Source organism: Manacus vitellinus, unplaced genomic scaffold (genome assembly GCF_001715985.3).
Source record: "Manacus vitellinus isolate BGI_N305 unplaced genomic scaffold, ASM171598v3 scaffold_8_pilon, whole genome shotgun sequence".
NCBI lineage: Eukaryota > Metazoa > Chordata > Aves > Passeriformes > Pipridae > Manacus > Manacus vitellinus.
In genome coordinates this window covers 8,451,353-8,467,205 of record NW_021940864.1, presented here as the reverse complement: position 1 = coordinate 8,467,205, position 15,853 = coordinate 8,451,353, and the positions used below count along the sequence as shown (strand labels likewise).

The 15,853-nt window shown below is 38.0% G+C and overlaps 1 protein-coding gene across 1 annotated transcript in view; it reads right to left on the bottom strand.

The window, feature by feature from the left end:
* The window catches only part of USH2A (usherin), a 378,483-nt gene that overhangs the window by 40,407 nt on the left and 322,223 nt on the right, over positions 1 to 15,853 (bottom strand). The window contains exon 60 of the mRNA XM_018085136.2: positions 12,988 to 13,342. Within this exon, the coding sequence (XP_017940625.2) occupies positions 12,988 to 13,342 (355 nt within the window). The remainder of the gene's footprint in view (positions 1 to 12,987; positions 13,343 to 15,853) is intronic.

Genomic DNA, 15,853 nt, shown 5'->3' with positions numbered 1-15,853 from the left:
AAAATACTTCAATGTAAGATTCCTTTTGCTTTTTCAAGGATATGGATTAGGGTCTTCATAAGCAGAAGACCAAAACTACATGGTGAATGTAGATGGCACCCAACCAGAGCAGGGATTTGCCTTAGCTAATCTGAAGCAAATATCTGTTTAGTTAATACTAAAGCAAACATCCTAGACTCCTGATTTTAACATCATCCCAGCCTGAGATGATGTTACTCAAATCAGTGTGGTTTAAAATTTTTATTAATACCCTCAACCCAAATATCAATACAGGAGTTTTTTTAACAAAGCAAGTGTTGTGATGCTTCTATGCAGGACCAGGAAGAGAAAAAGATGCAGTATGCTGAAGAGCTGTTGCAATTTTTTTTCTCAGAAATGTTCATTTTTGAAAGACACAAGTTCCCAACTCTATTTGTCCTCAAAGGCAGTACTGTTTTTTACATCAGGACAACTAGAGCTCAAACTATTTTGTTACTTTGTGGAAAAGGTGATGTTTTCTTTCCCATTTGCTCTCAGGGTCTCTAGTCAGTCTTTATAGGCCAGGACTTTCCAGTAACATTAAGCACAGCACTTAAATATGTCACTGTCTTAAGCTACAACTATAGTATAAATCTCATGATCTATTGGTACATCATGGGTCTAGCATTTCTAGCATAGACTAGCATTAGAGAAAATCTAAATTATCATCTGTCTTGAACCCCTGAAGAGAAAACAATAAAAAATAATTTTATTATACCATAATGACAAGACTAATACTTCATCTGGGAGAAGATGTCTTTAGACTTCTCATTAATTCTTTTTTAAAGCCTGTTGAAATATAAGAGCTCTGCAAAGTTTCACTCATTTTGTTTGTGCAGAGTAAAGTTTTCTTTACAGGAAAAATACAGAAAATTTATCACTACAAGGAGTCCACTTCCCTCACTCTCTTGCCACATTAAATCTGCATTTGCAATTCTGATTTTGTGGGACAACTGTAAACTTGGTGCCTTTATTTGGCAGCCACCAGAGTAGCATCTCCACACAGCATGGATTATTTGTCTCAGACTGGGAACTTTGCTCTGGATGGGAAAAAAAATAATTGATGCATTCAAACCTGCAGGAAGTGGACTTAGGAAAATACTTGGAGCAAAATTCAGAACCAAAACGAGTCATGATTTGCAATATGCCCTGGTAGGTTAACTAGATACTGGGACCTCTGGACACCTTCCTGTTGTGAATATACTACTCTTCAGAGTCCTTTTGGCACACAGACAACACACACTCCAGTGGCCTCACTGAGATGGACCAAATCCCAACATCTCTATCTTAGGGTGGTGTGGCCCAGAACTGTTTAGAAGATATATGTGCTACATAAAGAAGGAAGCTAGAGCAGCCATAGATAGGTCAAAAAAGGCACCCACAGTTGTAAAGTCAAAGAGCTTGAGGATATTGTGCTGCAGGTCCGGCTGCTGCTTTTGCACCAGCCATTGGTTGCCTTAAGTGAACATGTAAGTGGTTGTTTGTCTCCTAAGGCTTTGCCTGCATAACTACACAGCCTCAATAATACAAGACCTTTAAAGGACATTACCTGACTGAAGCAGGGTCCTGTCTGTTGTAAGGACTGCATGACCTTCAGAATATCTGGAAATAGAAACAAGTTCCTAACAAAAATCTGAAAAACACAGAAGTTTTCTACTGGATCCTCAGGATGGGAGTTCCTGCTTCCTATATCACTCCTCACGGTCTCTAAATGTGCTCCTAGAAAAGAAGGCTTGTGAAGGGAAAAGAGGGGAGGAAGAAACAGTTTCCACAGTTTTGGTGGTGGGAGCAAAGCAGCCTGAAGGTGCCAGAGGTGTAACAGATAATATTTGATATCCTAAAAGCTGAAACGTGGCACCTACTAATAAGATGAGAAACATTTTTCTGAATCTAGTAGCAACTTTGGTAGGGGTTCATGCAGTAAGCCCTCCACTTCATGGGTAGAAACCTTCTCTCCATGCTCGTAGTTTTTCTTGGCACTCATAAAGCAGTTCAATGAGCATATCCTTTCCAAATCTTCTGGTCTGTCAGATGCTGATGGAGGGACATCTGTACCTCTTTCTTTAAAGACTGAAGAGATTTTCTTTAATGAATGCTAAAGAAACAGACTTAAAAATACAGTATAGAGGTTTTGCAGTTAAACAATAAAATCCATCCACTAGGGGTGCTCCTGAGTAGAGTACAACACACTTAGATGCTCCAGATCTCATTTGTCATGCATTTCTCTGACTTTGATAAGATAAAAAGTTCAAGGTACTAAGAGAAATACTTATATGAGTTTATAAGGGGATAAACTCATAAATTGGACTTTGTTTCCTCCTAATACAGTAGTAAACTACTCCCATGCATTGTAGATAGGAAGTTCTCAGACTACCATCCTCACAAGGGTCTACTATTTTCTGCCTTCAGTTTCTTTGGAAACCAACCAACCAACCAATCATGGATTACTTATGTTTTGATGTTTTCATTTGTGACTGTACTGGTACTGAGAAGCAAGAAGGACAAATAGAAAGACTGTTGTGAACTTTATTGAATCTGATTAACTGTCTAGTTTGGGTTCAGTTTAAATTTGTCAAAAGTCCCCTGTCATCTTTTCCCTGCTCCACACAAAAATGAGACCTTCACACAATTCAGAAACTGTGCTAGGTCTGAAGACAAATACATGAGCTGCCTGTCAGCTTATTCACAAACCAGCCAACCCAGACAGCTAACTCGCAATCTCCCTTCCCTTTGTCTGTTCAACATTGCTCAGCAGTGCTTTCAACATTGTCAAAACGTATTTCAATGCACGGGAAGATCCAGCAGGAACTTGCAGGAAGATCCAGCCCTTGCAAGAGTGTGGAACTTTCTGCCTCCAAAGGGGCATGGGAGGGGAAGCAGCAGCTCCACTTGCACAGCAGACCCAGAATAACGTGGTCAAAGGGAGGGAGGGGTGGCAGTGGTGGGGCTCAGAACCCCTTGGTTTCCAGCAGCCACTTCTATAAAGCTGGTACAGAACGCTCCAAGTGCACATCCCCTGAGCCAGTGCTATGCACCCAGTCAGCCAGATCCCAAGCTGGGAACATGGTCATGCTAGGTTATTTTATGAAAAGGGTTGGCATATATGAACTATTAAAATCTGCACATTTTAAAGTAGAAGTGGTCAAACCCAATATTCCAAAAAGGATTTTTATAAACTTCTGTGATTTTTCCTATTTGTATGGAGGCTTCCCTTTGCAAACTTAATAGCTGGATGACTGTTTTTGAAATAAAATCTCATTGGCTAATTATTCACTTTATTTAATCACAATTTAATTTCCACATTGTATGATAAATCACCAGAATCAGTCAGTAATGCACCTGCTGACTGGATAACTACTTTCATTTTGTTTTTCATAACAAATAAGTTACAGCTATTTTTTAATAAACAATTTTTTAAGATTTTTAACTCTGTTAGTAAAATTTTACAGAGGCTTTGAGCTCTGAAACTATTTTAATACTCTGCAATTCCCCCCAAAGTCTGAAAACCAGAAAGTCCTACTATGATCCAAAAGAATAAAAAGAATGCTGCACTTTGAAAAGAGAGTCACACTTAGGATTTCTTTTTCATACTCAGTTAACTTTATATACAGCTACAGTATAATGTGATAGTAAATTTATACCTCTACATTGTCACCTGTTCAAAATGCATCAGAATATTCAGTATTTTTTTTTCTGTTTTTAAATCTCCATCGGAGCCTGTGTGAAAACTGGAATAAATAAGCAGCCACGTTTTCCCATACTGGAAAAGTTCCAGAAGGGAAAGGGCTCTTGACATTACAGAGCTAAAGGAGTTTTCAAGACACTTTCTATTTCCATACTTGTTCTTTTGTATGCTAGGTTGCCTGCCATTATGTTTATGTAATTCTGACAGTGTTCTTAATGACACACTAACAGATTGTAAAACACGCTGCTGGCATTTACTTGTTTTTTATATTTTTAAAACAATGTCCTTCATGTAACAGTAGTTAAGCGCGGCAGAAGGACATCATTAGAGCCATGGTTAAACTGTAATTTACACCATTAGGAAGGCAGGAGCAATTTTTATTGCCTGGCAATTTTCTTGCTGAAATATTTGGACCATATGGCTCAATTTGTGTAATAACCTTAATTTCAGCACCCTTCAGGTCTGCCTCCATCTCCTACGGAATGGTAAAATGCGGTTTAGCAGAAAAGGCAACTGTCTATACTTAGAGAGTTGAGATTAATAACATGTCACGTCCTGTTTTTGGTGAAGGAATTCGAACAGCAGCCAGATGGTATCTCTACAAATAACTGTCAGGGGTCTTGATCTAATCAATACAATGTATTAATACATCTCCCTTCGCTGCTTCTCGAGGGGCTAGCGTGCAACATCTGGAAAGATTGGGGGGACCGCCAAGTAGAAAGCTGATCCTTTTCAGAATCAAACTGAGCCCAATTAATTTTTCATGTATACTTGATAACTGTTTCATAATGAGCTATGCGTCTTGACGGAGTTAGGGTTGGCGGCATGAGTGGCTTGTGCTTCCTATCCCCATTCAGTCCACTTACAGAAACCAACCCATTAATCAAACTATCTGGCATAAAACTGAAATCTCAGCTCAGCAAGAGATCAATAACCATCCTTAAAAAAAAAAAAAAGAGCAACAACAAAGACCCCACCACAGAATAAGGCTTTAGTGGGCAAAATTATCCAGGCATGACATTAGTAATTACTTTAAGAAAAACCAAAACTCAGAACCATACTCACCTGCCAGGCAACTATAACATAGAATTTAATATTACCTTCCTGTCAAAAAGCAACACTTGTGTCCATTAAAAATACACTGACATTCTGCTTTCTAGATACAGAGGCCATCTGGCCCCTATTCACCATAATTGCTATTATAGTCTCAAAAATAATATTTATATAATGCTGTAAATTAACAGCATTATACAGACGGACACCCATTCCCACTCCCAGAGAGCTTTCTGTTGATAAACTCATGTTTTAGCTCCATGCAGTTATTAGGGTCTTGCTCCCTGAAAAAGAGGGGGCAAGATTATAGGCAAGACTATACGTGCATTCCAAGGTTTTTTGTAAAGTATGAAAGGAGGAGAGAGAGAGGTCACTTGGCAGGCAGAAAATGGGAAACTGCAACAAGCATAGGGGAGATGAGCTTGAATGAGGCTGTGAAGCTGAGTGATGGGAATGGATTCAAAAGGGAGCAGTAAAGAGAAAGGACAGGAGGTCAGCTGAGAATACTAAACTTATCTTGCATAGGACACCCCACGGCTGTTTGATGAGAATGACTTTGGTGACTGTAGACCTGGATTAGATTCAAATGGAGTCCCCAGTGGTATGAGGCTCTATGTTATATTATCAATTCCCATGAGTCATATGGCTTGCTTTTTCTTTTTTTTTTTCTTAAAGTAGAATTCTCTATTTATTAAAACTACCCATTGTTTGCTAAAATTTCCTATGAAATATAAGCATATGACATAATACTTCTCAGCCAATTTGATTAAAAGACCTTATCTGTGGAGGGAAGTGGGGCTGGAGGGTAGGATGGGGTCTGGGGAGTGGCCTGTCTAATTATCAGCTGAAGAATTCTTGTATCTGTAACTGTTGGGCATTACTCTGGGGATTTTTAGGAAGCTGCCCTATGACTTTACCAACAAAGAGCGCTATCTTGGAGTTGCCTGATACATCCACTTAAGAATGTTGGTTAAATGTGAATTAAAATCTAGTCAAATCCAATTAAGCATTTTTAAACATATCTAATTTGAAAAACAGCTGTACATATTACCCAACAAATTTCTGCCTCCTCCTTCTTCATTTTTATTTCCTACTTATATGTGAAAAAGCATCTGTAGCCTACCAAAACCCTGTTTTTAAAGCAGATTTAGTGCAGTCACACACAACAGGGTACAAAGGGAAGAATGACCCCATATTATAGCTTCCTAACAAATTATACTTAGTAAGGTGAAGGTTTGTGGGGGTTTCCATTTTGGTTTTGCAAATTAGAAAACATTCTGCCAATTTCCTACAGTGCCTGGTTAGCTTGATCTTAGTCTCAATGCAAGACTTACAGAAAACATAAATAAAAAACATATAAAAACATTCTCCATATAGAGAAACAGTATATGGAGCATTTATGCAATCTCATTTAGCCTTTAGCCTTTGTCAGGTGGTCACCTATTCCCCTATGACTGCAGATGCACAAACTGAAAAGATTACCACTTCCAGAGTGCTGCCCATAGCCATCTTTCTGTCAGAGGGTACCATCTTTTATATCCGTCAAACTATGTAATTCCACTGTGTGGGTTAAGAAAGCTGATTAATCAGTGTAAAAACAAACACCTTCTTTGACTGACACTTGCCTACAGTGGAACACAAGTACACCAGACAAAAGCAGTCATGTGTGAACAGCTGCAGCCCAAGGATGGTAAATGTCCATGCCTTAGACATTATGGAGGTTTCATGGTGTATAGAGGATGCTCATGACCTTAACTAGGTTAGATACCTTAAGTCAAACATTATAAATATCTCTCAAAAGACCTAACTCTCCATGTGTTTCACTGATCAAAAAAAGACCTACATAATGGGTGAAAAATGGATCTTACACAAGGAGAAGCCCAAGGATAAAATACACCAGATATTTCCAAATAGGTAACTAATTTATTTGTAGAAGAAATTACCTATTGATCCAGGCACTCTGGTCTAGTCAACCTGGAATGTGTGATTAGGCATGGTCAGACATAACCCTCTCAGTGTTTTTACTTCCGGTGCAAAAATTTACAGCCAGACAAAGTTATGTTAACTTCATGTTGGACACTGAATTAGGGAGAAAATATTCAAGAAAAAAATGTAGTGAAATAAACTTCTTTGCTGTAACTTCACTAATTCAAATCACCAGTTGCCTGAGAACATATTAAGGCCTCCCAGACACCAGACAAACCTTTCCTTGCTACCCTGCAACCTAACTCGCAAGGATTCTTTCATTCTTGGCAGAGTTCCAGCAGAGTCTAAAGCTATGTTTCTGCAGCTGCTGAAAATATCCAGGAGACAGTGAAGTGGGCTTGTTTACAGCAAGGATGGTATAAATAGAAAGGCTGAAGCCTCTCTCTTTCTCTCTCACCATTCTCATCCAGTTCTATTACCACAGTACTTCAAAATCATCAAAGTTGTGCAACAATCCATTTCATCCTTTCTGCTCTAATTAGGCAATTCTACATGTCTGTCTTGATAGGTGGGGCTTACTGAAGCACTTAATCAGTTTCTGGAGGGGCATCATAGTGCCAATCCAAATGCTTATTTAAACAGAGCTATAGTGCCAAACCCAGCATATTCTGCAGCAGCATGGAAACAGAATCTGTGAGACACAGATTGCCTCACACACTTTTTTCAAGCTGCCTTCAATGTGAAGGAGTACTTGTCCTGTATTCATCCTATGTAAGCTTAACAGTTCTAGAGATTAAAACACGGAAAGCATTTTACATTACTGGGCTTTCCTGGCAAATAAAACAATTAGAGCAATTCCAGTACAAGCCCTTCCTGAAACTGTGCTAACGAGGCTTTGAATCTTAAAAACTGCATTTAAATCAAATGATTCATTTGCAAACCCATCACATACAGCACACACGTAGTAGGTGGGGATCATTTCATTGAAATGAGAAAGCAAATGTCTCTATACATGAGAGGTCACCAGTTGTTGTACATTAAAATCTTCTCACTGTTAGGCATAATTAAAATACTCTAACAGTGGTTTCAGTAATTTAAACATTGCAGTATTGTTGTAATATTTTTCTAGGCTTCAAGAGTTCACAATTGTTTGGTCCAATCAAATTTGGGAACACTGGAGAAGTTATCACCCATCAAGGTAATTACTTTCAAGTTGAAATAATTACTCCATCAATGTTAATGGTCTTTCAACTTCAATAAAGCACTCACCTGCCGATAATCACAGCTAACCTCTTGCTCTCATGCAATTCCCTCTCTATTTAGCAGGTTATATTACAGCCGTTAGAGTGGTCACTTGTCCTGAACAGCTGCTGAATTTCACTTTGATCGTCTGTGAACCATAAAAAAATTAGTCATCTGTGTATGATTTCCCCCTAACCCATAAGCCCTTGCAGAGCTAAGGAGATGATCTTTTGGCTGTATTAGGGCGCTGCTGAGCAGCCATCTTGTTTCTAGTTGTGGCTACTTTCCACTCACTAACAGCAGCACAGTAGCCTAATTAACTTTTGCCCTCCACTGCCATTCACAGCTTTCATTCTTTGCTAAGTAGCACATCTTCTGAACTTCTGGCATGCGCAGGGATTCCTTCATTTACTATAATCTTATTTTCTTGGAGTGCAGTCCATTTCCCAGGCATCTGAAATAGGCATGCATAAAGAAGTTTCCCTGGTCCCTCTCCTTGGCATGCTTATTCTTGTGGCTACAATCTTCAATTACTTCGTGCATAAGAAAGTTGCCATGTACATTCCTTTACACTGCATTAGTGAGTAATATTATGTACAAGGAAGTTACTATGTGGTATCTCTTCTCTAATGCTGCCAAATGTTCTCTGGTCTATATGAGCAGGCAGAAATGGAGGACCACATATTAATATATTATGTATTTCTAAATGTGACAAATAAAAAGAAACTAACTCCAGATGCATGATTTCAGATATCTGTAAAATCCTGCATAGGAGGCATGTATATATGGCAGTACCAGCCACTCTAGATTATTTCTGATGCAATATTTTTGATATGAAGTTTTTCAATAAATAACCTATATTTAATATTCTTACACAGGTTATATATTTGGTATACAAATTGCCGTCTGCCTATAACAACATAATCATGCAAGCCAAAACCTCATCCTCCTACCAAACTCTTTATTTGCTATTCTGCAACACAGATTTCCCTAACACAGATGAAGTACCTGCCAAGAGGAGCTTGGCCAGTGTAGTTATATACCATCTCCCAAATAATGTAAGGGAAGCCAACATGTGCTCTCAAATGTTAGCATAGCTGCATCCAAACCAAAGGCTTTGCTGGTGCAGTGATAACAGCTATGAGATGTGTTAATTTTTTACATCCCAAGCTGGCATAGATATGCCAAAAAAAGCCTTTAATGATAAACTTGGCCTGAGAGCCTCACACTGCAAACTACACTCTGAGAAGACCTGTATTTCTAGGTAGGCTCAGGTGCAGAATTTCCCAGGAATAAGGTCTATAATGCTTATACCTATCTCTTGCATCTTCTAACAAGCACACTGTAGTTTTATCTACACTTTTCTGCGGTGAATTTAACACACTGAAACCTTGATTCTACATAATAATAATTGGGGGGCACTGCCCATAGCAGGCATTTTTCTTTTTAACCCTTATCTCTGGATGCTTTTCCTTCTCCAAGCACATTCTAACAGCTACATATTCTTACATTTTTTACTCATCTTCTTGGCTTTGAATTCTTCTGCTTATGAAAAACAACCAAACAGTTGATATAATTGTCATGGGAAAAACAGCATTACACACCCCACAAAACATCTACTGAGAAATGTCCAAACCTACCCACGGTTTTACCTCACAGCAACCTTTGGAATATAACAGGTAAAGAACTGTGATGCTTTGATGCTGTTTGGCAGGCACTGGCTTTATAATGAAATCAGCTCTGGGTTCTATGTTCACAAGCTTAAGCCCTAAGTTCACAAGAGTGAGAAGCTTGCTTTGACAATTTAGTCACTTTATGCAGATTTCTGTAAATGAGAACTTACTGTCAATCCATTCCCCTATAAACACATCTGTCTTATGTTAATGCTGTCAAATAAGACACTAAATATCATTCTTGCTTTAGAGGGTTACAATGAACTGCAAAGACATTGTGGGAGACACTTGTATTGCTGTAACCAGTCTTGACTTGACTTTGCTCTGCAAATAAACCAGAATGTCAGTTTAATTTGCTGTCACCTAACATCTGTCACTACACTCCTGGTCAAACAAGCTAAGGAAATGGGTGACACTGCTCTTTAACTGTGAAGCATCAAAATGGCTCACTGTATGTCACTTGTTCCTAAGGGTGCAGGGAGATCCTCCTTTCATTTCATTGGCAGCAGCTCTTGCTCTCAGAATTGAGTTCTCATTTTCACCTCCATAGGCAGTGTAAAATTTCAAAGGGTCAGTGATAAGCAGCCATACCTTTGACGTATTAATTCAAATCCATATTAGTGCACCTTAAGTGGGGAGTGAATAGCTGCATTTTGGGAAGGTAGAGTAGGTAACCTGTCAGATTGTTTGAAAACCCAGAAGATGCTTCTCATTTGGCTCTGGAAATGGATGGAAACGAAGCTGTCAAACCAGAACAATCTGCAGGTACAATAGTGAAAGCTTAATTTGTATCCTGCAGTGTCACAAGGATTGTATTTCTACTTTAGGTTTCAGTCAAGCTTCATGTCCTGTGGCAGGCAAGCAGGGTGCAACCGACAAGCACAAGGGTGGGATCAGCTACTGTGATTCTAGCACTGGGGTTTTTTTTTTTTCTGGAATAATCTAATGGGATAAGAATGGAGTCTAACAGATTAAATAAAGGACCGAACTCATTGCTCATTTAATACTTTAAGTCTTACTTGTAACATGGAAGCTCGTGTGAAAGAATGACTAATGACATATCCCACGAGGGAGCTCCAATAGAGATGCTTTAGGAGATTAAATGATTTAGCCTAGTACCCCTGAAAGCTATATTTTAAAGGGGCAGAAGTTTAATCATTGGAATGCTAGTTCCTTCAATAAAATTACATTTTAATTAAAGTATCTCATTCACAAAGCTACAGTTAAGGGTATACCTGCAATTTCATGACAAAATTCTATTTTTAAGGGTTTATAACTTTGAAAGTTGGTGCTCAGGTTTCTGCCTGCTGGGATAATTGACCTAATCTCCTGAAGATATCTTTGATAACAGGACTCTTTGCACTTTATGTCAATAACTTTGATTCAAAGCTTCAGCTCTTCTGCTATATTCAGAAGAGGTAGGATTCAGATCTCAGGTCCTTGGTATAAATCAGAAACAACTCTACTGAGTTAATGCAGCTGCAACAGCTTAAAGTGAGTGCAACTGATGGAGGAGATGTGCAGAAAGATTCCTCCCTGAAGGGTAGTATAATATTTAAAATAAAAAAGAGTAGCAAAAATAATAATCGATACACATTCATGACAAAGAACAGTAGAAAAACCATGCAAGTCAGCTTTGGTGCAATGCTAGTAGAACAGCTATACACATGCTGACAGAATGTTATTTTGATTCAGGGTAATGTTTGGGGAAAAGAAAGGATTTTGGAGCCAGGAAAATACTAATTCAGTAAATAATAGCTTGTTAATCTAGAAGGCTTTTAAACTGATGCTGTTAAAGAAACACACTGTGGCAACATTATTTAAAAGACCATTTTGGTAGGTTTTATTACCCACAGTACAACCATCTTGGACATTTTCTGTTGTTTTTGGCATGCTTAGAAGACATTGCAATGCATGACTGGCCAGGTCAATTCTGATGCTCAGCAACACATTGCTTGCTGCTGAAGCAGAGTATTAGGAGAAGCCCTGTCATTTCACTGGTTTTAAAATCTTAGGTGTATCGTCGCAATTATGATTGTGATTATTTTTCTTAAAACAAGTTAAGGGAGCTAAGTAGCAAAATGCCACTGAAGTTCAGTAACTCTAGAATCCCAATCTACTTTTTAAAAGCCTAGCATGCTGTGCAATGCAAATGTGACTGCTTCAGAAGGCAAAAGTCTGTATTCCTATCATTCGATTCAGGATCTGTTTTCTTTTTCAGAAAAAGATGTATAATAAACATAATACATCTAGGTTTCCAGGAAGCCAGACACAAAACTGCTTTGGAAACATGTGATAACAAGAGTGTGTAAGATTACTGAGCTGGAAACTTCTCCCACCATGTCATGTAGAGATCTGCCTGAGGAAGTTACTTAGAGGTTAGTATTGGGTATTCCAGAGAAAGGTCTTTAGGATCCCACTAGCATGTCAACCAGATACTTTATAATTGGGATAATTAAGAATTTAGGGGGGCTCCAGTGTTATTCAATACAAACATGGACTAGGAAGATAATTTAGGGAAAATTCTAGGTTTGTGAACTTGAGGTGGTACGGCTGAGGAAACCAAACTTTATTACAAACTCCTGAAGCGTTTTCTAAAATCTGTTTTCAGAAGACCGCCAAATATAGCAGTACTATCCTAATATACAGCTCTTCAAACCAACTACCTATAAGCTGTCTTGCTTTAGAAAGACTAGAATGTAATATACAAGTGGGAGGAGCAGTGGTAAATGCACAAAACATAACCATTTTTGTCACTGACTTACACAACATTGTTAGTCAGTTCACAAAACAGCCTGATCTTTCCTGAATCTATCCCTTCACACACTGAGCAGAAACAGGAAAAGAAAGGAAAAGACATATCAGCAGTGCACATTTTAATATAAGTACATGCAGTGGAAATAAAAGCAGATCTGCTTTTATTACTGATGAATTATGAAGGGAACATGCAAATGCATTGCATATATGAACTATGTAATTACTAATTAATTCATTCACTTTATGATTCCAACCGAATTAAAAAAATAGAATTATATACAAGGAGGAGTGATATTGATGTTCTTTGTGCAGATCCTGTGACACTATATGACGGTCAGACAAAAAGCTCGGGACAGTATTTTCAGAGTGAGGCTGAAAAAGGTAGATGTGCATAATTCCTCCAGACATGACACATCCATGCTTTTGAGTAAACTACTTGCCTCTACCAGAAATCCAGTATTAATGTGAAATGTTTCAGTCTCCACTGGGCAAAACACAAAATTTAAACCAACAACGCTACTGACAATCGGAAACCCCACTTTTCTAATCAGTGTTAAGTGAGATTCTAAAATACAGCAGAGAACAAAGCAGAGCAAAAATATCTTAAAACTGGTTTTGTGGTCCAGTTCTTACCATTACGGTTAGTGCTGTAACAGCTGGGGTGCTAAATGTCGGGTCGCTGCGTTTTTCCTGATAGACCACTCGATACAGGGATATAACACCATTGGGAGAGACAGGCTGGCTCCAGTTCAATCTCACTGAGTATGCGCTTGTTGCTTGTGCCCAAGGGGCTCCCATGCCCCATGGGGAAGCCTCCAGAGTTTGGGTTGAAGCCCACAAGCTGTCCACTGACCCCACAGAATTTTGAGCTCTGGCACGATATTCATAGAGAGTAAAAGGCTGTAGGGCATCGGATGCATCAATAAACTCCAAGGCTCCTTCAGTCCAGATGAACAAAAGCAGCTCTTCTTGACTGCCCACAGGACGTCTGGAATTAAATAAAAAAGCAAAGGGTTTAAATAAATAAGTTCAAAAATAACTTTGCCAGTCCATAGCAGTAGATCCTGAAGTTCTAAATTCAATCTGTATCTCAGAAAAAAACAAAACTTATTTCCCTAAGTTACATACACACACACAAGGAACTGCCTACCTATCTTTGCATCTTAAAAGCATTTCACTGAACTTGTGTTTTTGAGGCAACCAATTATTCTCCTTTATCTAGAAGAATACTATAAAACATGTCAAACAAGTATGCTGTCACTGTCCAGAGTACCAGAGTAACAACACAATAGCATATTGTCCTTCTAGGATAGAACACATCACAAATAAGACTTTCATAAATTAGAACGTGAAATTTTAAATACGTATGTAGTTGCTAAGTAATGACTTGAATTGCAATATGGGTGCAAGTTTTCAACATTTCTGAAAATCAAACTATTTATGGAGGTACTCACCTCAGAATCCCTCATTTATGGAAAATTTATGACCAATTTACTGAGAAAAATATTACCTAGTGAACAAGGGATAAATATTCTATCATGCCCTCAAAAATAAAGCTGTGCACTTTCAAATTCTGGTTTGCTCACAATAAATATCCCATTTTTTCTTGCAAAAGGAATAAGTAATCCCTTGTGCATAGACTTAGCTGAATTTGCAGCTCCACCACAAAACCTCATTAAAATATCAGTAGTAGAGTTTTCTGTAATAAACTACATATTTTTTCCAATGCTGTTTTTGTTTAAAAATGCAAACTAAAGATATATGAGGACAGTTTACTGTATAGGCTTTTGGCAAAATGGGGTTTTATTTTTGTACATATATATACATATATATACGTCTATGTATACACACACACATATGTACACATATATAAGTATATACAGGGTTATGACTACAGATGATCCTAAGCCCCTTTGTAATATGGCCTCTTCTACTATATAATTTACAACAGTTTTAATAAGCCAAGCACTCATCTTCAAAACAGAGTTATCAAATCAATTCTTTCACTTGGCATAAAAATGTTTGTGTGAAATTAAGTTGGTTACATTTAAACAGTGTGATAAATCTCAATGACGGTTGTGCTGTACAGCACATGAATTTAAGTATTTCTCCTACTCTTCACAGAAGCCTTGGCCTTTGCAGAATGTAAAAGCACTTTTGCCCTCCATGCCAAAACCAAAAAAACAAATTAGATTATCTGCCACTTTTAGTGCAAGTAGGGCAAATTTGCAGAAGTAAAATTGGTTTGTCTGGTTACTGGGTGTCATGTTCACTACACACACACAGAAGCTGAAGAACATTTCTTTGGCAAGAGAAAATCTGTGTTTCAAAAAATTCTGTTGAATTTGATTTTGTTAGATCAAATCAGGAAATAATTTAAAAATTCAAATTGCAACAATTTTTTAGAACTGCTAGTCTTAGCTGCTTGTTAGTCCCAGGTATTAACATGCAAATATGAAGACTATAACAAATGCATGTGTGTACACAGCTGCTTATTCATCCTTTCTGTATATGAACATATAAGGCATGCACAAAGACATTACTTTCTTATATGAAGCTAAATAATTTTTGCTAAATTCTGAGATAAGCAGACTATATGGACACTGTTTTGTTTATAAGGGTTGAAGTGTGATTTTTTTTAAAATGAAGAGTTTTGAGGTACAATATCACTAGTGTAGTGAAATAGGCAAGTTGTGTGTTGATACTGAGGGTTGGTTGGCAGAACTGGGTGAAGAATGGCAAGTAGAAGAAGCAAGAAAGATTCCCTAGGAATTCTCAGTCCCTCTGTAAGAGCTGGGGTCCAAAATTTCCCATTGTCTCCAACATTCCACCAGCAGTTTTTAATACAATTTCCTGTACTCTATTATAAGGGCAAATTAAGATTTATGCAGAACTCTCCCCTGGATGCTGTTAACTGATGCAATGTAAGACACATAATTTTGAAATACTATATCTTCCTCCTGCACCTCTGTGTTCTCAAAAACATGCCCAAAAAAACCTCTGTAAATATGGGAGAGTATGTTTTAGTGCAATAAAGTCACATTTAATATGTCTTGCTGACCGAGCAGTATGGCCCTTAAATGAATACACAAATTTATGTTTTATAAATATTCTAAACTCTGTGATAAACAGTTTTTTCCACACTGAAAGATCAAATATGCCACCAACTGTAAGCTCATCCACAGGCAAATCTGTACAATGTAGCCTGGTTAAGTATTTAGATCTTATTACTGCTGAATATTTAATGAATGAAACTTATGGTTAGGTAAATGGTCCCATCTGTAGTGCTAAAAACCAGAATATCTTCATGTATGAATAAACTTTGAACAGAAGTGGTTGAACAGTCTGTAATCATTTCAGTCGTCTTAAGATTTAAGATTCAGCTGCTCATTTAACTGGAAGTGTTTCTTATGTACAATGAGCTGCAAAGGAGAATAACATTTCCAAGAGCTGGAAGCTGCCTCTTAATCTGCATAGTCTGATTTGCTGCTTACATTCA